The sequence below is a fragment of the Esox lucius genome, chromosome 1 (genome assembly GCF_011004845.1).
Source record: "Esox lucius isolate fEsoLuc1 chromosome 1, fEsoLuc1.pri, whole genome shotgun sequence".
Classification (NCBI taxonomy): domain Eukaryota; kingdom Metazoa; phylum Chordata; class Actinopteri; order Esociformes; family Esocidae; genus Esox; species Esox lucius.
In genome coordinates this window covers 35236261-35260237 of record NC_047569.1, presented here as the reverse complement: position 1 = coordinate 35260237, position 23977 = coordinate 35236261, and the positions used below count along the sequence as shown (strand labels likewise).

Sequence of the window (23977 nt, the reverse complement as noted above, 5' to 3'; positions counted from 1 at the left end):
GACCTGGAAGGCATATCAACTCAGAAGTGTAGAAATTCTTCGGTGCCAGTGTGAGATAAAATGTAATTTCCTTATTCGATTCAGTACGAGTACGGTACAACGAAATGCATTTAGCAGCTAACCAGAAATACAAATAGAAGAGGGCAGGAAATGGAATGTATGGATGTGCAATAAAGGCAAATACACTGCAAAATGGCCATTCAAAATGAGCAATGAAGGCATATAAGGGAGGGTAGAAAATACTATTGTATTGTTAAAATGCTCCTATTGTTATCTATGTAGATTTAAACTTCCACCTACTTTCTTGAGAGTTACCGTCCTGTAGGTTTTAACTCTGGAAACTAGAAACGGGAAGGCCTAGATTCGGAAGGCCTAGAACAGGAAGGCCTAGAACAGGAAAACCAGCCACAGGAGGCTCACAGGGGGAGTGTGACTGCGATCACCACCATCCAGCCGCTAATAGAGAAATGCAGAGGACTACATGGACTTTGACAGGGCGTTAGAGAGAAAGACAAATGAAGAGATAGAGAACAGAGAGAGGAGGGGCTCAGTTTAATGGGGGGTTGTAGAGGGGCAGGGGCTCCTGTTCAGGAATAATCAAATAAAGCTGGCGAATCCCAGTGCGACTTGAATTGTTGTGGGGAATTGGCCAAGACATGTGGTTATAACAGACAGAGAGGAAAGGAGACAGTAGGGGTTTAAATCCCCAGCCCGTGGAGTAATACTGCCTGGCTTTACTCCTCCTGAGTCACTCACACACACACACTCTCACACACACGTTGTGATGGGGATGAGCATCTATGATAAATATATAATCTCCACACATTAAATCCTAGTGGATTACAGCCGGGGGAATTACGGCAGGATTTCGGGCTCCCTCTTTTCTCTTCCTCCTCCTCCTCTTCTTCTCTGCCCTCGTCTTGTAAACATCTCCACTTGGCCCTGATGCCTGCTACTGTACCAGTCCCTTTGATAAGTCGCTTTGAGTTTGGCCGAGTACAAATGGGATGGCTAGAGAGAGGGAGAGAGAGAGGAGAGAGAGCGGGAGCGCGAGTGAGACATTTTGGAATCCGAGGGAAGATAGATATATATTATTGTGGAGTAATCTCCCCTCTCCACCGCCTCCCATTCTCTCTTTCATAGAAGGCTTCCATCGTTCAGACATCGGTTTCAGACCTTTTCTTTATCTCTCGCACACAGACGTGTTCAATGTAGGCTTGCCTCCTTATTATTGGTTATAATCGCTCAACATTTTAGATTATCTGATAGCAAAAAGGCCTCCAAATCATCTCACCCCTCTCCACGCCCCTCTCCTCGCCCCTCTCTCCAACAAAACTACTTTATTTTTTTTGTCCTCAATTTCTTCCCCTGATGACAAAACAGTAGGCCAACAAATTCCTGTAAATTCCCCCAGAAAACCGATGTTAGAACAATGCCAGTGTAAACCCATTCACTCAATATCCAACGCTTATGTCACTTTAATGTAAGCCAGGGATTTGCTGGTAAGTAGATTTGGGTGTACAATGTAAGTACATGTGTAGTTCCTGTAACTTTGTTGATACAAGAGGCGGCTACACAGAACGCCGGCAAACAGGAACGCCAGCTAACGGAATGGGGGCCTGCTTTGCCAGGCCAAATACATTACACATTTATGAAGTCTTCTTCCTGCTTTACCCGTAACATTATTGACCTTTACTTCTGTTGAAAAATATCCTCAAATGGAAAATATCCTTGAACCTTTTTGCAAATGTCACTCCACTAGTAGGGGGACATTGAGAGTGGACAAGGGGAGATCAGGGGAGCTGCTAGACATCTTTTGGCTTTTAATCTATTATTTACAGGCCAGTTTGTGATCATTTGTAGAGTGACTTTTTCCCCAGCAGGCTTTTTTCGTCTGTATAACTAAAGAATCCATGTGGTCCCTGTAGGTTTTGAGCAGCTATTTATGGGGGGATATCTGACGCAACAGACATCGCCATGTTGTATTTGATTGGCATATTTCTGATCTCTGTCTTGACTTGAGTTTCTGTCAGCAAAATAGTCTTGTCCGCGGTCAGTCTGAGCCTGATCTCAGTGCTTCCAGCCCAAACGTGTGCTAGCTGTAACATTCTACATCCCCCAGTCTCTTGATTGTGAGTCAAATTGCTCTGCTGTCGTTCTGGACACGGGTCTCAGCTCTCATATTCACCCTTTGTTTGACCGCTTTAACTGCTCACTTTTGGTTATTTTAAGGAGTGCTCTTTAGACCTTAACAACTGCTAATGTCCTTCTGTCTTTTGGCTACAATCACCCACACACACACACACACCTGTCTGGTGCGGATCTCAGGTGGTTGTGTGTGTGTTGCAGGCAGCCTGGGGACCGTTAATTAGGCATGAAGCAGTCCCCAGCTAACAGGGGAGAGGCTCCTGGGGGACTGGAGAGACAGATTTAGGGGGGTCTCGGCACCAATCTGGGGTCAAATCAGCCAGCAGGGGCCCCTGCTCCTTTATTCATGCCCACAACAGGCCTCTGGACAACAGGTCTGTGGCAAGCAGAAGGGCCCTGGGCGTCGCAGGCATTGGGGGGGGTGAAGCATGTGAGAGACGATCCAGGACCTAACCCTAACCCCCCCCCCCCCCCGTGAATGCAGGCCCAGGGGTGGGGACAAGGTGGCTTTGGTAACGGCAGGGACATTACAGGTTTATTCATGGAGGTTTCCAGGCCCTCTGCACAGTCAGGGTAATGACGAGCGGGTCTGGTCAGTGGGGCCATTTAAAGCCGCTTTGTCTAAACCAGCTCCTGGCCCGTATCCACAAAGCATCTCAGAGGATAGGACTGCTGACCTAGGATCTGGCCATATAATCGTATTCATTGTGCTCTAAAAGGCTGAACTGATCCTAGATCAGCAATCTTAGTCTGATGTGCTTTGTTGATGCTGTCTCCCGTCTGTAATGGGGGGGGGGGCAGGAAAACTCTAACCCTCCTGCATTGGTCTGTCACTCAGCCAGAGGTTTAAGACACCTATCAGAGAGGCTTAACTTAGTCTGTGATTATCCTAATAAATAACAACCTGGGACACACACCTGCTACCACCCGGCCCCTGGTGTGTGTGTGTGTGTGTGTGTGTGTGTGTGTCAACTGTATATTCATACACGTCTGTGTGTGCGTTAGCGTCTGTCCAGGGGTGATAATCCCACCCCCTCACGGCAGAGCCCCCGTTAAGCCACTTCATTCACTTTGATCCTTTTTTTTGGGTTGGGGGGGTGGCAGGGGTTCAGTGTTATTTCCCATAATGCCATTGATCAATGATTTCCTTTCAGTACCGATGTAATTAGTAGGGTTTAGGCCAGTTTTGTGCCTCTGTTGGGCTTTCTTTTTCGGAGCGGAGATTATTATTCAGGAGCTTAAAAGGGCGATCGATACGGGCTAGCCATTCTTCAGAGGGCGTTGAGGACGGGGGTGTCGGCGTGCGCGTCTGCGTCTGTATTTTTGGAGGCGCAGGTGGTGGTGGTCCGGGAACCTCTGGTCCTGACAAACGCCACTGTTGCACTCCGACACCCCGAGACTGAACACTGCACGTCTAACATCTGTGTGGCTTCACGGTGATCATTAACAAAAGCAACTATCATCGTTTTAGCATAAACAATTATGTCCATAATGCATTATTCATTAAAATAATATATAGACCTGGAATTGCCTTAGGAGTTGGTTGTTTTATAAATTAAGTTGATTAAACTGGAGCCCTTTAGCATGTGGGCCAGATTGAAATTTGCTGAATGATTAATTTGCACAGCCGGTCATATCTAACACTCTCATTATCACTGGAGTGCTGTTACCTCACCGTTACTGGGAGTCAGGACTCCATTCCATAATGCAATTACAGACAATTCAACAAGTCAGCAGAAAATTAAACCCAGGGTTCCTGGGTAATTGTGGCTATTAAACACACTGTGTAGTAATTAGTGCCCGCGTTGAGGGTTGCACGTGACTGCTCTGCTACAGCACGGCAGCCGTCAGGACATTGAGGGAACCCGGTCCTGTTGAAAATCACCAGGGCTTTGCTTACCGTGTCCGCATGCAGGTTCCGGAATGGCTGGGGCTGATCTCCTGATTGGTTGGTTTCGTGCAGCTGTTGGAAGGTCACGTTCGCTCAATGCTCGTGGCGACGCAGGACAGCGTGTGTAGCTGTAGCGTCTGTGTGGACGTGTGCTGGGGTAACATGTGTGGATGGGCCAGGTGTTGGCTCGGTGCAATTTCCCATAAGATTCCAGCTCAGTTATAAAATGTATTATTACTCCGAGTAGGATGTGCTTTTTGCTGAGGTAAAAAATGAAGTATATATTCTTTAATACAGAGTGAACAAATCTAGTACTCATGGCCCGTGTGAAAATCAGGTGTGGCAAAACTCAACAAACTGGGCCCTCAAGATCACAATGTTGAAGCACTTTGCTGTGTTATGTTTGTTTGTTTCCTTGACCATTATAAACAAGATTGACCATTATCAACAAGAATGGTCCCTTATTAAGCATAAAACATCTAGGATTCTGCATGCTGAAGGCAGGCTCAGCAGTAGGAAGCAGAATCGGGAAGTTAACTGCATAGTTTTTAGTGCTAATCAGCAATGAGCCCTACGGAAATTGGTTTCCATATGGAACTATGATGACTCACTCATTCTAGAATCCAACTGGAACATTCTGTCCCTGTAAGTTTCATGGCACAACAGTATGTGCGCATATTATCACAACAGTATGTGCGCGTATTATCACAACAGTGTGTGCGCGTATTATCACAACAGTGTGTGCGCGTATTATCACAACAGTGTGTGCGCGTATTATCACAACAGTGTGTGCGGGTATTATCACAACAGTGTGTGCGCGTATTATCACAACAGTGTGTGCGCGTATTATCACAACAGTGTGTGCGCGTATTATCACAACAGTGTGTGCGCGTATTATCACAACAGTGTGTGCGCGTATTATCACAACAGTGTGTGCGCGTATTATCACAACAGTGTGCGCTGTATTGGTTTGTTTTGGATTGTGTTTGAGTGCTCAACCTTTCTCCTTGTGGCGACTCAAAGCCCAGTAATCGAGTGAATGACGTTTGAGGGAATATGAGAGCAAACCCGTTTTCACGCATTCTAAATGGCATTAGCAACCAAAACCGCTGCAGCTCGCTTAAGAACGTGCCCTCTCGCTTTCACACCCTCCTCACACACGGCTAAAATTTTTCCATAGCGCTCTAGAGCTAATGTCCATAGGGAGACAACCTCCAAGCTTCTCCATTTGAAGCAGACATTTTACAATAGAGGCTGGGTGTGTCTAAGTGTGTCTGTGGTTTACAGAGTCTTTAGGTGAATTATAGGCCCGACTTCCATTCTTTCTTGTCCTACTCACCTCTAGGCATGTCATTAACATTACCTGAGCTAGGCCAAACAACTCTGTCATATGCCTAGGGATGGAGGTCAGGGACTAAATGCTAGAGCTTACCCGCCCACTTCCCTACACGCTGTGAGTCTTTGAAATGGCCACACCTTACATCAGCCGCACATGTGCAAGGGGGTGGTTCCATTTCGGTGGTTGAAACGTTGTGGATTCAAGGTGGTTGAAACGTTGTGGATTCACGGTGGTTGAAACGTTGTGGATTCACGTTGGTTGAAACGTTGTGGATTCACGGTGGTTGAATCGTTGTGGATTCACGGTGGTTGAATCGTTGTGGATTCACGGTGGTTGAATCGTTGTGGATTCACGGTGGTTGAATCGTTGTGGATTCGCGGTGGTTGAATCGTTGTGGATTCACGGTGGTTGAATCGTTGTGGATTCACGGTGGTTGAATCGTTGTGGATTCACGGTGGTATTCTTCATGACAGCTACCAAGCGGGGGCCAGCTTGTGTTTATCATCTTCTCTAACCTACTGTCCTGTCTCAGTGAAAACATTTCCACTGTTCACACTGTAATTTGTTAGGATAAATCTGACAGTGAATAACACATTTTATTCTGTGTGTGAGTTGGACCTTTTTCCCCTCTGAAAGTTATGAAATCTTGGGTGGTTATATTCCAAATAATAATCTGAGATTTTTGTTATTGGCCCTTTGACCTTGTTAGGATGATGTTCTGGTTCGTCATGAGAGTTGTTCCCTGTTGGAATCTGCCTTGATAGATCTTTATTTAAAGTTAGTAGCTGATCTGGATCAAGCTCGGGCAATGAGACGAGGCAGAGTGTTGAATGGTTTCAAATGGAAACCCAAACTAAGCCTATATACAAACAAATCTCAGCGAATTTGATGGGCTGAGCCGGCTCTGCCAACACTGGCCAAGGCTAAGGAACGTGGAGTTGCTCCACCAAATAAAATGAAGGGGTGTTCTTTTAATTGTGTCGAACAAAACAGGGTCTAAGTAATGGGTTTTTAAAGCGAAGCACATTTGGAGGGAATTGTGTAACGTCCTGTGTGGGTGTGGAGCGGGAAGGCATTGAGACGGCAGGGCCGGAGTGGGCGGCATTGTGCGGCAAGAACAAAAGGCGAAAAGTTGGCACGTGGAGGCGCCCGTTGGAGCTCTGGAACGAAGCATCGTGGCTAATTACCGACAGACATTGTGCATTCGGAGGTAACGCCACAAAAAGTGGATAAAGATTAATTTCATACCTCATCCGCCTCGCTCGGGAGACAGAGGAACAAATCTGCTAAATTGAAAAAGCGACTGAGCGGGTTGTGGTGGATATGGCAGATCAGAAGGATTCAAGGCTCTGAGTGTAAACTACAATACCTCTGTGGCCTCCTCCTCCCCATCCTCCTTCCCTCCCTCCTTCCCTCCTTTTCTATCAATCACGTTGACTTCTTCCTCCCTTCGTCTTGGCGTTGCTCACGCTCCCTCTCCACCAGCCTTTCCTAGAGGCGGGCGGGGGGGGGGGGGGGGGTGAAGATGGAGGCTCCCGGCGCTGGATGGTGTGAGCCGTGTTAGCGGAGTGACTCCTGTGGGCTGGCCCTCAGCCCGGGGTGGGCAGCTGCCTGTAGGGAGGGACAGTGTTCAGAGGTTGCATCAGAGGGTCACGCTAATAAAGCTGCCGACATGGTCTTTATATGAACCTACCAGGGACGGCGAAAACGGTGATGGCATCATCTCCCATCCAGTATCCACCAATGGGAGTGAGAGATATGGGGTGAGAGCAGGGTTGGAGAGCAAGTTATTATCCTTCTGCTTTTCCTTTCTGCTTCTCAGAAATGAGCACTAAGGTATCTTGACACGATTTGCTCTGGGTTTGTCCAGAACAACCATACCTGTGATTGGCTGATGACCCCCCCCCCCCCCCCCCCCCCCCCCTGTTTGTATTGCTTTTTTTTCCTACTTTGACGAGGGTTCGAGAAATGTCTGTCATCCACGGAAAGCGTGGCAGGCAGGGCTGTGTGTGGTTGTCTTTTCCCATGGAGGATGCCTGGTGAGTGTACGCCCGCCATTTGGAGATGAAAGGCTTGGAATCATCCTGATTCCAGCCCTGCCATTGAACCACTCAAATTCCCTGACAAAGCTGTCAAGCCTCATTTTGCCTCGAACTGCCAGAGTAAACTTGGTCTGCCATTTGCAATAAACAAGAGCTGTGGCAAAAAGCACCCGTTTCAGTCCGTGTCAAAACCTTACTGACTTTCCCTTTCAGTTGGCAAAAAAAGAAAAATAAGAAAACACTTTCCCCCAGTTTTTTTCGAAGCACTGCATTTATTGTTTATTTACTACCAGCCATTTGTTGCTCTGAAGAAGAGAGATAGAAGTCAACCCAGATGGAGCCGTTTTAAGGCCCATCCGCGCTTTTGCAGCAGACGCCCCCAAATTAGATCAGGGTGATAGTTGTGTACATTTGATCAGATCATCCTCATGTTTGTCAAAACGTGTGGAAAATCAGCGGGTGCTTTTTAACGAGCTGCAAAGCCGGGGCCTGTTGTTGCTGTAATGATGCTGAAGACTCAGAGCAGTTTTCCCACATTGTGCCCACAAACAGTCCAGCATCTATTTCCACATTATACACTTGGTGGTTCCAGCCCTGAATTTTGATTGGTGGAAGCCTGTTGTATATAAGATACCAACGTAATTAGAACATAAAAACGTAACCAATTTGTAATGGCTACTGGGATCCTTGGAGGTTTGTCGTTTATGGCCAATATACCAAAGCTAAGAGCTGTATCCAGTCTAATAACAGCCTTTAGCTGTGATGTATTTTCCATTCATCCACACCTTGTGCCTTATTGCTTAATTCCATTACACTCTGAGATTGTCAAGGAGCAGAAGGAGCACCCAGGTTCATGCCGAAATGCGGACAAGCGAAATTGCAAGGGGCCGCTTGTGAAGATGAATATGTTGTGAAATGAAATGGCTGTTACATGTTGAAAATCTGACTGATTGCCTCATCATAGTTGGCCAGCTATGAGTGTCATTGTCTCCCATTTCCGCTTTCCCTTGAAGGTGTTGTGAAATCAAAGTGCACTCTCCAAGGATTTGACTGCAGAGTCTCTGACAGGGTTATACTGAGCATAAACAACAGTGTGTTGGGAAGCTTGGTTTCCCGCCAGTAGTCCCCCCCCCCCCCCGGAGTGGCAGGAGGAAGAAGGCTGTCCTCCCTGTCCGGCCGTGCATTTGTCTGTCTGTATGTCTGACTGCTCTTTCATCTGTGGAGGGCCCCAAGGGAGCAGAACACAGTCTGGCTTCTGTATGGACCGGCCTTAGATCAGCTCGGGTCCTGTTTATTAAAGGCACCCAAGTGAACGCGTTTCACAATGGAAAATGAATAGCAGCGCTTCCTACTGCAAGTTGCCTCTCCCTTTTTTCGGGCCGCTTTCTTCCGTTTGTTGCCTAATTAACAGCACCCTTGTCTGGGCCGGGCGAGTTAAGAAGTACAGAACATGTTTACTGCCCTAATTGGGTCCTGTCTGGGGAGGTTCCACGCAGTACAATGCATCGCAGACAACCACCAATGTTACATGTGTTCTTTTTTTTGCCCCACCGTTTCTTGAGTTACCTCAGTTCTGCCGTCCCTTTTCTGTGCGCATTGAACGGTGCGGGGGGGACAATGAAAACGCTTGGCCGTAATGTCTTCGCCGGCATGTTAATTTTAAAGTCAAAGGGGCAGCTCCCTTTTCATCACGTCGGAGGGAACGGGAATATTCAGCGCGCTGCAGATGTTCATGAATAATGTCTATGTCCAAACCCCTGGCGCAGGGGGGAGGGAGGGAGGGAGAGAGAGAAGAGGGTGGGGGATAGGGGAGTCAGGCGGGGGGGGATGGGTGGGGAGCAGGGCCAGATGAATTACACGTAGGGGGGATCTGACAGGTGGCGCTGAAGCTTTGTGATCATTCCAAAGTTCTAATAATCTCTCTCACCTTCTCCATCTCTCCTGTAATGAAAGAGAATAGGTGATTGCACCTCAGGCTATGTTCTCCGGTTAATGACTCCAACCACAGGCAGACAGCGGCCAAGGAAGAAATGAACTTTGAATGAGCGTTGAATTGGCTCTGACAGTGTGATAGACCGTGACACAGATTCTGTAGCAAAACAGACGTAGGCATAATTGATTATCAATATTTTAAGCAAAGTGATGAAAATAGCCATTAAGAGTTGAGAACAGGGGGAGAGAGAAGGGCGTCTGCTTGGGTGCCTTAAAGTGGCACTTGTTTTGTACATTTGGACGCGTCTTTGTCATTCCTCTTCTCTCACTTATTGGCTCTTACTCTTTCCTTAGTTTCTCATTGTTCAACTCTTCTCAGAAATGTTTTTCCCTCATACCTGATATCTGTGCTATATTTCCTCCTATTTTCTATCAGTGCTATATTTCCTTATATTTGTTAGCCGTACTATATTTCATCATTCCTGATTTGCTGTACTATATTTCATAATCTCTGATACCGTTACTACATTCATCATCCCTGTTAGCGGTACTATATTCCATCATCCCTGATAGCGGTATTATGTTCAATCATCCCTGTTAGCGGTATTATGTTCAATCATCCCTGTTAGCGGTATTATGTTCAATCATCCCTGTTAGCGGTACTATGGTCAATCATCCCTGATAGCGGTACTATAATTCATCATCCCTGCTTGCGGTACTATATTCCATCATCCCAGATAGCGGTACTATATTCCATCATCCCTGATAGCGGTATTATGTTCAATCATCCCTGATAGCGGTATTATGTTCAATCATCCCTGTTAGCAGTACTATATTCCATCATCCCTGATAGCGGTACTATATTCCATCATCCCTGATAGTGTTACTATATTCCCTCAGACCTGATAGCTGTACTTTATTTAATCATTCCTGATATCAGTACTATATTCCATCAGACCTGATAGCTGTACTTTTTCATCATTCCTGATATCCGTACTATATTCCATCATCCCTGATAGCGGTACTATATTCCATCATCCCTGATAGCGGTACTATATTCCATCATCCCTGATAATAGTACTTTGTTTCATCATCCCTTATAGCGGTTCTATATTTCATCATCCCTGATAGTGGTACTATATTCCCTCAGACCTGATAGCTGTACTTTATTTAATCATTCCTGATATCAGTACTATATTCCATCAGACCTGATAGCTGTACTTTATTTCATCATTCCTGATATCTGTACTATATTCCCTCAGACCTGATAGCTGTACTTTATTTCATCATTCCTGATATCTGTACTATATTCCCTCAGACCTGATAGCTGTACTTTATTTCATCATTCCTGATATCCGTACTATATTCCATCAGACCTTAACCTTATTTCACCAGGTAAATTGCCTGCAAACTTTTTTTACATCAAGGACCTGAAGATAATTACAGAAGAAGGATGGGGGATGAATGAACCATTTAGAAGCTGGGGAGGTTTAAGCAGTCGTGTTGGTATTAGGGCCAGGTTGGACATCTAGCCAAGACACCAGGGTGAACACCTAACTCCAAGACCAGGGGATCTTCTGTGACAACAGAGTCACTATATTTCCTCATACTTGATATGCACTATTTTTCTGATAGTTTTTGGAAAAACACATGTTCTAACTAAACATTAAGTCTTGGGATGCAGTGTATGGACAATTTATCACGACTAAATGACCTCATTCTGACACAATCAGAAGTGGAGTGCCTGGATGCAGACTTTACCTATGGTAACCAATTTCCTTTTGCAATTATGAACTGTTTTCTAAGGCAGTTATGACGTTAAAACATCTGACATTTGTTTGGTCTGATATAAAGTACAAAAGCTTTCAGACAATCATCTTTAAGGACTTACTGAACCACCTGGATTATAATATGCTAATTAAGATTCCAGTCAAAATGTTTGGACACCTACTGATTCAAGGGTATTTCTTAAATTTTAGTGTTTTCCACATAGTAAAATGATAGTGATGAAATCAAAACTATGAAATCACACATATTTAATCATTTATTAACCAGCAAAGTGTTAAACAGATCAAAATATAGATTCTTCAAAAAAGCCACCCTTTGCCATGATGACAGCTTTATACACACTTGGCATTCTCTCAACCATGTTCATGAGGCAGTCACCTGGAATAGGTTTCAATTAACAGGTGTGCATTGTCAAAAGTTAATTTGTGGGATTTCTTTCATTCTTAATGTGTTAGTTTGGGTATACAGAAGGGACAAAGTGTAGGGTTGGTATACAGAAGACCCATAATTAAGTCTGTACTTTTGTAGTCCATATTATGGCACGAAGGGCTCAAATAAGCAAAGAGAAATGACACTCCATCATTACTTTAATACATGAAGGACAGTCAATCTGGAACATTTCAATAACTTCGAAAGTTTCTCCAAGTGCATTCGCTAAAAGCATCAAGCGGTGTGATGAAACTGGCTCTCAGGAGGACTGCCTCAGGAAAGGAAGACCCAGAGTTCACTCTGCTGCTGAGGATATGTTCATTAGAATGACCAGACTCAGAAATCACCAATTAACTGCACCTCAGATTGCAGCCCAAATAAATGCTTCACAGAGTTCAAATAAAAGAGGTCAAAACTTGCTGTTCAGAGGAGACGGTGTGAGTCACGCCTGTGTGGTTGAATAGCTGCAAATTTGTCTGCCTTTATGGTCGAATAGCTGGGTGGCTACTGGGAAGAACCTAAAATGTTAATCTCTTTCGATTTGTTTAAAACTTTCATGGTTACTACATTATTCCATCTGTTATTTCATAGTTGTTATGTCTTCTCTGTTATTCTACAACAGAAAATAGATTGAGTTAGGTGTGTCCAAACTTTTGACTCGTACTTTAGAAATTATGAATTATATTTTACATCGCTTGTGTTTTTTCAGTCTTCATCAACAGACAAGCGTACACAGTGGTGGGGTAAGGGGAGATGAAGTTGGATGGGGGCACTCCATTGACCCTGGGGGGGGGCTTCATATGTGCATGGAATCGTGGCGTGTCGGACCACAACTTCGCCCCCGTTCTACGATCTGCTCTCTTCAATGTTAGCATGTAGTGTCCAGGGTCAGTGTCCATCCGTGTGTCCGTCCCTTACCAGAGGGCTTCAGCGAAGGAGGCCCTTCAAACACAACACACACACAGGCTCAGAGGACCACCGAGTCTGTACGGCTTTTGTTCCCCTTGTTTGTTATGTGATATCCTCAGTCTTGCTGAGCCCTATTGAGACTGCACAGGCCCTGGGTCTCCGTCTTTTCTCTTTCTAAGTGGCCGCCCTGCTGAATCACCTTGTGTCGGCGGGCCCATTAACAACCCAGAGCCGGCGTTTCATGTGCGGCGTTCCCGCTCCGGCCTCCGGCCTCCCTCCTGTCGCCCAATCAGTCACAATAGGATCTGGCACTTTCTTTCAGTGCAGAAACCAAACCTATTCTTCCCCATTCATCACGCCAGCGCCCTCGGCACACAACACCTCAGGAACACTCACCAGTCCACACACTCCTATACCCGCCACACACACGCAGACCAACGACCACAGACACACACACACACGGACCAACGACCACAGACAACCACACGCGGACCAACGACCACAGACAACCACACACACAGACCGACAACCACAGACACACACAGACCGACAACCACAGACACACACGGACCGACAACCACAGACACACACAGACCGACAACCACAGACACACACACACGCGGAACAAACGACCACAGACATACACACGCAGACCAACGACCACAGACACACACAGACCAACGACCACAGACACACACACACGGACCAACGACTACCTCCAAGTCCTTACCATACGTACTATGAAAATAAATCCCTACGCGTAGCTTTTACTTCGTAACAACCACAGACAGACCGGTACAACCACAGACAGACCGGTACAACCACAGACACACCGGTACAACCACAGACAGACCGGTACAACCACAGACAGACCGGTACAACCACAGACACACCGGTACAACCACAGACAAACCGGTACAACCACAGACACACCGGTACAAACACATACATATTCTAAGCAGGAATACACCAACTTAAATATAGATCCAGCGTGTTCTCCCCACCTCAGTCCTGTCCCAAATCCCAGCAGTGGACCAGTTCAAAGAGGCAGACTCCAGCCACAGCGGGAAAAGGAGGAGGAGGAGGAGGAGGAGGAGGAGGGTGGGGCGGAATGGGGTGAAATGGAAGGGGGCGGAGAGGGGTGGAGGGAGAGAAACACCCGGGCTAAAGGAGGACGTGGATGAGTAGGAGGGTGTCAGAGAGGCCTGGTCAGACTGAGGTGGAGAGGTGTCATCCAATGCCCCAGACCTCGTGAATATTTCACTTTCTTGATATCTGCATTATGGATTTTCTCTTCTGTACCATAGCTATCTACTTAGCCTATGAAAGAGACGACACACACACATGGGACGACACACACACACACACACACACACATCATCATCAAAAAAGGAACACATCTGTATAGAGTGCTCCGAGTTAAATAGGTATTTTTTTCAGAGCCGTGCTGTGACCTCTAGTTGGTTTTTCAGGACTGAGAGTGTGTTCTTTCTTGGAGCTGTGTATGGCCTACAAGGTCGTCTCACCAGGACCCCAACCTGACCCTTTGAGGCCTGTGGTCCTCCACGCCTATCCCAGAAGCCCTTTTTCTGACAGAAGGTTTCTGCCCCTAGAAACTGGAATTATGGGAAAGCCTCGGGTTGATTGACTTGCTGTGCTCGTCTGACCTGAGCCACCCACACAGACACACGCAAACAGACACACACACACACACACACACTTTATTTGAACACTCCTGTGCCCGTCTTTCAGTGAAGCCCTAACCCTGCTGTGCTAGGTTCTGGCCCCAGGATTGGATATTCGAACCCCTGCCTCTGTAACCCCTGCCTGGGAAGCCTCGTGAGCTCGGACGCTGGGTGCTCCGGGGGCCAGCGGAGGTCCGTGGTGGAGCAGAGTCTGTGAAGGCCTGCTGTGGCCCGGGGAAGAGGCCCCCAACCCCAGGACCCTCACCTCCCTGGGCAGACTCAGGCTGAAACATAACCCTTCAACCCAGACTCACCAACGCTTTACCGGTTATTCTGATTAGACTCTCGACCGTCATGTCTTCCATTCACTGTTGGGATCCAAGCCCCCCCCCCTCCCTCTCTCGCAGAAATGCATTAAAAGCACCTGTGAAAGAGTTTTAATTCGTTGTTTTTGTGTGAAGTGTGTCTCATCGTGATGAGAGGAGGGAGATCACTTTTCTGAACTCTTCACATCACCAAACCAAAGGATCAACCCCCGTCTCCCTGAACGGTTGGCGTCTGTTGAAGATCGAGTGAAAGAAAGACAATACCAAGGGCTCCTCATCATCATCTCAAATAGTTTTTAATTAATTGGATTTTTCCTCCGCCTTGAAAATCCTTTCATCACGAGCCCCCGGTTTGAGACGAGAGCCTCTCCTGCTCCCGTACTCGACAGGATACGTCCAAAATGGGTCGCTGTTCTCGAATATAGGGCACTTTATTTATATACTGTGAGGCACTGCGTTTGCACACACAGTGCCCTAATGCCATGGTGAAAGGCCAGTGCGCTATGCGTCTAGGGTGCAGCGTTTGATTTGGGACTGGTCCGGTTTCAGACAGCCAGTCAGGCTGCAGCCTTATGGACAGATATTGCCCTGTTCCTCACTCGGGTGATCCATCATGAGAATGGCACTGAACCGCTGTGTAGCCTGGTAATTGATGCTCTTTGCTAAGAACATAGCAGGAAACACTGGGAATGAAGCTGCCTCTGAGACTATTGTCGATGAATAATTGATTGAATTGGTAAGATCTTGTTCTAATTGTTTTGTTTGTTAATATTTCATGGGCTGTCATTAAATTCTCTTGATAGTAGATCAGAGGCCACGGACGCCAGCCCGTGTAGTTGGGCCTGCCCTTTGAGTTGGGCCACCGCCCTCCCCAGACTCCACCCCCACACTCCACCCACGCCAAACCCACATCCGTTTCCGGGGTGTTTTCGCTCCCATTCCAAAACAGTGAGCGACGGTGCAAAGAAACGCACTCCCCTTTTTTGGCCTGATATTCTTATTTACTCAAGATGTGGCGTTAAGGTCCAATTCAGCCGGCGTCTCTGTGCATTCCCGTTCCCCACCGTAAAACCACACGCCTTTTTTTACACGGTGTCTGTTCACTCGAATCGATGCAGCGGCCCCATTCCATTTTCAGAGTGATGCCTTTCAAAGTGTACATGGACTGGTTTATGGAGTGCATACACCTTGGCCACACACGGCCCTCTGGTATCTCCTGTGTTATTGTTATCTGCTAATATGGCATACAGTGTCCTGTGCCACCTAGTGGCGGAGAGTGGCAGTGCCCTGGTGAGAAACGGTTCACCTCCTGACCTCATTATTCCTAACCGTGATGCCATCTGCATTCTAGTGCTACAGGAAGCCCAGGGAGGCTAACAGATCCGTTAACTGCTGATCATTTCAGCCCCTCATTCTCTTCTCTTCCCTATTGAATCCATCTTGTCTGGTGTGTGTGTGTGTGTGTGTGTGTGTGTGTGTGTGTGTGTGTGTGTGTGTGTGTGTGTGTGTGTGTGTGTGTGTGTGTGTGTGTGTGTGTGTGTGTGTGTGTGTGTGTGTGTGTGTGTGTGTGTGTGTGTGTGTGTGTGTGTGTGTGTGTGTGTGTGTGTGTGTGTGTGTGTGTGTGTGTGTGTGCGCGTGCAGGTTGCCTAGTGGTGGCTCACTGTAAAGTACATTCTTGATTCAAAGGGACATTTTTCCAATCGTGCGGCGCTGCTGCTAATATTATGTTTGTCGTTGGGCGTGAAGCTGATTTATCATGCTTCCTCTCTCCCTGACATTCAGATTCACTTTGATTGGCGGGTTGACGGGAAGAACTCTCCATCCAAACACACAACCCCACGTACTGTAAATACACACACACTCACACACTAAACCCATTTCTGTAGCTCCATTTCACAGAGAGTGCTTCGCTATGCTTTTCTTACATTTTATGTCCCACTGTTTTCCATTTTCCATTGACTTTCTGCTATAGTGTTTTCAGCCTCACTGACTGAACCCCACTTCTGGACTTTTAGGGATGTTAGTGGAAACCAAACAGAGTTCTAAATGAGAGACAGGGACGTCTTTTGGTTCTCTCTCTTTCAACCTCAATCCCTCCATCATCACCACCCCAACTACCTGGAATAGAATAGAATCATGTTGTCTATTTAGTGTACTTCTACTGACTAGAATAATATTGTCTATTTAGTGTACTTCTACTGAATAGAATAGAATCATATTGTCTATTTATAGGGCCCATAGGTTCTAAATAACCAAAATGGAAAATGCCAGGGTACCACCAACCAGGATGAAGAAGAACGGAGACCAAGGTTCTGACTAGGGGCCTAACTAGGTGTTTGACCAGGGGCCTAACTAGGTGTTTGACCAGGGGCCTAACAAGGTGTTTGACTAGAGGCCTAACTAGGTGTTTGACCAGGGGCCTAACTAGGTGTTTGACTAGAGGCCTAACTAGGTGTTTGACCAGGGGCCTAACTAGGTGTTTGACTAGGGATATTCTGGCCTGGGTAATTAATCGTAGAGGAGTTTGATATTGTGACCAGGGTAATTAATCGTAGAGGGGTTTGATATTGTGACCAGGGTAATTAATCGTAGAGGGGTTTGATATTGTGACCAGGGTAATTAATCGTAGAGGGGTTTGATATTGTGGCCTGGGTAATTAATCATAGAGGGGTTTGATAATCTGGCCTGGGTAATTAATCACAGATGTGTTTGAAAGTGTTGGCTGGGTAATTAATCACAGATGTGTGATACTCTGGCCTGGGTAATTATTCACAGATGTGTTTGATACTCTGGCCTGGGTAATTATTCACAGATGTGTTTGATACTCTGGCCTGGGTAATTATTCACAGATGTGTTTGATACTCTGACCTGGGTAATTATTCACATATGTGTTTGATACTCTGGCGTGGGTAATTGTTCACATATGTGTTTGATACTCTGGCGTGGGTAATTCATCACAGAGGTGTTTGATAGTGTTGGCTGGGTAATTAATCACAGAGGTGTTTGATAGTGTTGGCTGGGTAATTAATTACAGATGTGTTTGATACTCTGGCCTGGGTAATTAATCTCAGAGGTGTTTGATAGTGTTGGTTGGGTAATTAATCTCAGAGGTGTTTGAAACTCTGGCCTGGGCAATTTTTCACAGAGGAGCAGCTGGAGTGTTGTTTGTTTGGATGGAGAGGTCTGGGGCTGAAAGAGTATGAATGAAATAGAGTTTCGGAGGGATGGAGGGATGGGTTGGTGGAGATGGAGGATGGGTAGACTGCGGATGGGGAGATAAGAGGGCCAGATTTGGTGTTGTTGTTACAAACTGGGTTAAGTGTGTGTCTGTGTGTTGACAGTAACCTTAAATCACACAGGTATGTCTCCCTCAAACACAAATCTGTCTTCCTTTTACCTTGCGTCTAATCACTCAGGTGTTTGGAAGTGTTAAGCTGAGTTTATTCCTGGCAGGTACACCAGAACAAGAGGGAACCAATCAGAGTTCCCCTCTCCTGCACCCCCTCTCCGGTGCTTCACAGTCGGAAATGTGTCACATCCAAAGGTCTTTATTGTTCTCCGTAATTAAATGCTTAAGAGAAATTGGTACACCGAGGCGCAAACATTTGGGCGCGCCGCCCCATCTTTCTCGGGCAATTCATCGGCGATGTTGAGTCGGTTCTCTCCTCACTCAGCCCATTTCCCCCAATAATGAAGATGTTAGCGGAGATTAAAAAAGATAGTGCCAAGTATGGCAGGGCTATCAATACGGCCTGTAAATTAATTAAGTTTCCATTGCGGTGCATCATTTATTTCAAAGCATTAGCGCCTCCAAGGAGCTGCTGGGCTATATTGCTATCTTACTAGTTGATGAGTGAGCGGTGTAAAATTGAGTCTCCAATAACATTACACTAAATGAGTTTAAACTTTTCCAAAACAGAGGAGAGCACTAGACTGGAGAACTAATATGAAATGAGTGTCTTTCCACCCTGTGGTTTGTGACTGCTGACTGTATTTATCTATATGTGGAAGTGTACTGCTGCGTGTGTGTGTTACCTTTTGTTTGTGCGCTGCTTTTGTGGGGGTGTGTGAGTGAATACTTGGCATAGTGCGTGCGTGTGTGTGTGTCTGCCTCTTTGAATGTGGGTGGATGTGTACGTATGTACTTTTGATTGTGTGTGTGTATACACACACACAGGCTCCAGGTTCTGCCCTCTCCCCGTGATTCCTCAGCTGTCTGCTCTTTTTACTGATTGGTGTGGACAAAGCTGCTGTCACGCTCCTTCCGCGGCTGGTCAACTCAGCCGGCTGACCTTCCTCGTCTTGCATGTTTCCCCAAAAGGTCGTGGTTGCGCCGATATGTGCCCCATTTCGTCGCCGTGGCTTGTTTTCCTACGTGGAATGTTGAGGCTAACTGAGGTCTGGTAGTGATTCTACTCACAGATTATGGATATTACCAAAGTAATTTACATCCAGACAAATATGGGATGTTTCAAAAATAGTTTGATGTTAGCCAAAGCCCCAGACTTTTTTAAGTAGAATGACCTCCCGAACCCCCAGAACAATCTCCAGTTGGCTAATAACTTTCCTAATCCCTGCAACCACGTCCCTCTGAACCCCTGAATGACTGAGACTGACAGGGGGGACCGTAAGCGAGACAGACAGGGGGAGTGAGAAAGTAAAAAGAGACTGATAGAAGAGAGACAGTGAAAAGTGATTTGTGATATGGCTTCATTTTTTTGTTGTTGCTTGTTTGTCTGTCTCCCCCTCAAGCAGTGTGCTGGGTTCTCTTATCCTTCTCCTTTACACACCCTCTGCCTGTTTCTCCTCGCTCTCTTCCTCCGTCTCTCCAGTATATAGTGCTCGGGGCGATAGCACAAAATCAAACTGTTTATCCATCTCTCATCTCCGCGGTGCCTCCAGGGGATCCTGCCCCCACAAACAATGAAAGTCGGGCCTCACAACGGAGCCAGATCCTATTTAATTACGTCAATAAGGAGTGCTACTGGAAAGAAAGAAGAAAAAAAAACATTAACGGAACCTTAGTGCAACCTTACCTCGCCACTATTATATACCTAACAAACTTGCCGTGTACAGTCATAAACAACAGCTCACACACGTCTAGATATTAATTTACATTTGAGTCATATAGCAGTGGAATGACTCACTCCGTGTACTATGATGCCATGAGGTGGATTTGTGTCTGGTTTGGACTCCGGTTCATCATTGCCTTTCTGAATATTCAGGGACGGGGCTTTGATAAAAAGAGGTCATAATATGACAAAGTGTTAAGGACAGCCGAAGTCTTCGACTTCATTTCCACTTAATTCCGTCTCAGCTGGAAGGGACGGAGGAGAGGGGAGGAGGTGACGGGGAGGAGGTGACGGGGAGGAGGTGACGGGAATGGCGGGCTCTGTTGAAATCCAATTGTAATTATTTGTGAAATGGCAGCTCGGGGCCAACAGAGATGTAGCCACGCTGGGTCTATGTTTCATTCAAATCATCAGTGAGGAACAGGGAGAGAGAAACTTCAGGCCCCGTCTGCTGCATCCAATCCCCTCCTCCTCCTCCTTCTCCTCCTTTGGCTGGATTAGCCCTGACTCGTTAGCGAGCTAAAATGTAATAATGCAAACATCAGGTGGAATTGGGCCGTCTCCATTATCAGCCTACAAGATGGATTGGGTGCAGGGAGCGCTGCGAGAGGATGTGAGGGGGCCGCGATTTAGATTCAATAAACTAGCAAAGCAAGAGCCCCCCCAGATCTGATTTATTTCCTACACTACGGCCAGTCACTGTTTCTGCACTGATTTCCTATTATTGCTCCCAGGGAACAATTCATTGGGATAATGTGCAGGGCAAAGGCAGGGTCTGTGTTGTCCCTGACACAGTAGAGAACCAGATTGTAAAGATAGTTTAATATGTTTAACAGGGAATGATAAGCAATTGAATCTAAACCCTGAGTTCGGTTATTACATTCAAAATGGACATATTCCACTTAAAGAGTGGTTATTCCACAATGGAGTTTGTTGGTTTAATTGATATAAAAAATGACAGTGCTTGTTATAACTTGATTACGGACCATAAATACATTTGCTACTTGCTCCACTTATTAAAGTTTTTCTCTTTCTAGCCAAAACAGATGAGGTGCTGAAGGCCAAGGAGAGGAAGGACGAAGAAACTAAGAAGATGAAGTTGGAAGGTGAGCCTAATCCATATCAATTTACATGTTGTAGTGAAGGTAGCGCTATAGTTGGGCTGTATAGCATGCATAACTACTGTACCCATAATGCTCTGTGTAACAACAAGACACGCTTATGGTGTGTAACTTAGTATTGGTGATAGAAACATTGACAGACGAACAGACAGACAATACAGATCGACATGTAGAACAAGCTAGTTTAATCCTGATTTACAACATGGACATGTGTACTGAATCTAGTTTAATCCTGATTTACAACATGGACATGGGTACTGTATCTAGTTTAATCCTGATTTACAACATGGACATGTGTACCGTATCTAGTTTAGTCCTGACAAACAACATGGATACGTGTACTGTATCTAGTTTAATCCTGATTTACAACATGGACATGTGTACTGTATCTAGTTTAATCCTGATTTACAACATGGACATGTGTACTGTATCTAGTTTAATCCTGATTTACAACATGGACATGTGTACCGTATCTAGTTTAGTCCTGACAAACAACATGGATACGTGTACTGTATCTAGTTTAGTCCTGACAAACAACATGGACATGTGTACTGTATCTAGTTTAGTTCTGACTTACAACATGGAAACATATAATGGATTTTGCACCCACACACAGTGAGAAAGACGGTTCTTGAGGGAAAGAAGCATCCAAGAGCCACAGTTGGAGAGTTACAGAACTTGGTTGCATGTTGGGGTCACCAAGTCTTCAAATCTACAATTAGACGCCACCTCCATGCCAATAGCCTATTTGAAGGGTTGCCAGAAAAAAAAACCTTCATTGAGGCCAACCAATGTATGTAAGCGCCTGAAGTTTGCTAAACGGCATTGGCACTTCTATTGAAACCGAGTGCTTTGGTCAGATGAAACAAAAATAGAACTCTTTGACCACTCGCACCCAGAGGGGCTTTGGCATTGAAAGGAGGATGCATATGCATAAAATAACCTTGTATGTACTGTTAAACATGGTAGTGGATCTTGGATGTTATGGGGCTGTTTTGCTTCTACTAGTCTGGCGGCCCTTGTTAGGGTCAATGGTATCATGAACTCTACCGAGTAGCAAGACTTTTTAGCCAAAAACCTGGTTTCCTCTGCCAGGAGGATGAAACCTGGATGGAAGTGGATCTTCCATCAAGACAATAGCAAGACAGTGACCGTATGCTTTGAACATTGTTAATTGACCCCAAAATCAACATTTTGCAGGTGCCAGATGAGTTTGCAGACTTCAGTCCCATTGAAAACGTGTGGTTTGAATTTAAGAGGGCACAAACCACACGTTTTCAATGGGACTGAAGTCAATGTTCAAAGCATACGGTCACTGTCTTGCTATTGTCTTGATGGAAGATCCACTTCCATCTCCATATGCATAGACTATAAATGAAGGGATGGTTTGGGATCACTTCCTTCAAATGCTCTCCAATCTCATAAAACAGGCAGGAAGTCTGTGTCTTTAACCATGCAAAGGGAGGGTGCACAAACTACTGAAAACAACGGTGCCAATACATTTTGCATTTAAATTTGAGAAATATTGGATTTTGGTTGATGAGATTTGCTTGAATCTTTAATGTCGTTCTATGTATTCCACGTGTTAGAACGTCAATGTACCTCATTATCTTTATTTCATACAGCCTTTTTTGATAATCTTTGTCAAGGATGCTAATTTGTTTACAGTCTGATAGGTATCGGCTTCATAAAACAAAAACGTCTAACATGTCTTTCAAAAACCTGCCATTTCAGGGCGTTATACCATACACATACACACACAACACACGCATACACTGGAAACTTCTAGATTGCTATGATGATGTGTTTTTACTGTCCTGTCGTGATACAAGACATGTTAAGTGTCTTTACGTGGCAGTGTGTACCACATCCCTTCTGGTGAGTAATGGTTTGGTTCCAACAGTAACACACACACACACACACAGAATGGAAAACTGTGCATGACCTTTAAAGTTTGGTGACCTTTTAGCCAAATGAAAGCCCAGCAATCAGAAATTAATTAGCCCTGCAAACCTACTCTGGTCTTTTCTCCGCTGGCAGTGAGGGCTTCGACTCCATCCCTCTCCTCCTCCTCCTCTGTTTCGCCCTTATTGTTTGGTGTGTCATTCTCATTCTATTTTTCACCCCCCCCCCTCCAGTGTAGATGGTGCCAAAGTGTTGAGTAAGTGTGTGGCTCCGGGCTACATCGCTGAGCTCCCAGTCAAGTGGGTTTCTTAAGCAGCGTTCACACTGTAATCTTGCCTTTTTTGGAATCAATTGACTCCTTTCCCCCCCCCAAGCTCAAAGCCACTTCATTCCTCTCTCAAACTGTTCCTGTTTTATTAAGTAACGCGTTATGCCCGCGTAGCGCTGCAAGGCTTCCTTTTATATTCCTGGTCCTCTTTCGGAGAGCGGACCAAAATACTCAGCCGCAAAATAGCTCATCAAAGCGCCACAGAGCTTTGGCTCTGACCCCTAAGACAGAGAGCCGCCGTCACACCGTTGGCTCCGCCCACTGGCGCCCGGCCCCGCTCACCAACGGGTCACTAGACGGAGGAGGTGTGCCCGGTGCTCATTAAACACTGGGTCGACGGGGCTGCCTATCCCCTCCCGAAGGGGCTTCCACAGTTCAGCCCTGACAAGAAAGTTGCCACTTGAACCGCTAAGAAGAACACAGTGAAACCAAACATGTGAGGGAGGAAGAAGACAAGAACAACCACCTACACTTCTTGTTACATGCAGAGTTACCAGTCTGACGGCGCTGGTAGAAACGGAGGCCGTTCTAGACTCATGTGGAGGTACTGTTATTGCACCCTGGTACATATTGGCTGCCCCTCAGCAAAGTGGGTTTTATCATAAGTGCATCCGGAGATGTGATCGATACTTGGCCCCGTGGTCATCGTTTAACAAAGTATTTTCAACTTGAAAGGGCTCTTGTCTCTCAAGCCTGTTTGAGGGCAAATGTTAGCGTTCAAGAATGAAACTTGGAATGAGAGAACCGCTAGCTATGTACAGTCAAATTATTGGCTTTCTTGGTGCGAATGTGCGGAAAGACTATGAAATAAACAATTCAAATAGTAAACTACAGTATTTATAGATTAGTAGATTATTCATATCCTGTGTCTGCTCTCACGGGTTGCCCTGTTCAATTCAAACCACAGGTTTTAAATCGGGGTTCAAGTCTGGAGATTGAGTTGGCCATTGCAACATCTTTTGTGGCTGGTCGATATCACTGGCTTCTGACCCAATAGCGTAAGGTTTCTCTATGGTCTGTGCTCAGATGTGTTGGCAGTGTGCTCACACACTTTACAAGTTA

General features: G+C 45.9%; 1 protein-coding gene across 4 annotated transcripts in view; it reads left to right on the top strand.

The window, feature by feature from the left end:
- Nucleotides 1–23977, top strand: part of rsrc1 (arginine/serine-rich coiled-coil 1) — a 150042-nt gene that overhangs the window by 106161 nt on the left and 19904 nt on the right. For all 4 annotated transcript variants that reach the window (XM_029122713.2, XM_029122702.2, XM_029122701.2 and 1 more), the window contains one exon: nucleotides 20599–20667. In XM_029122713.2, coding sequence (XP_028978546.1) covers nucleotides 20599–20667 — 69 coding nt within the window. The remainder of the gene's footprint in view (nucleotides 1–20598; nucleotides 20668–23977) is intronic.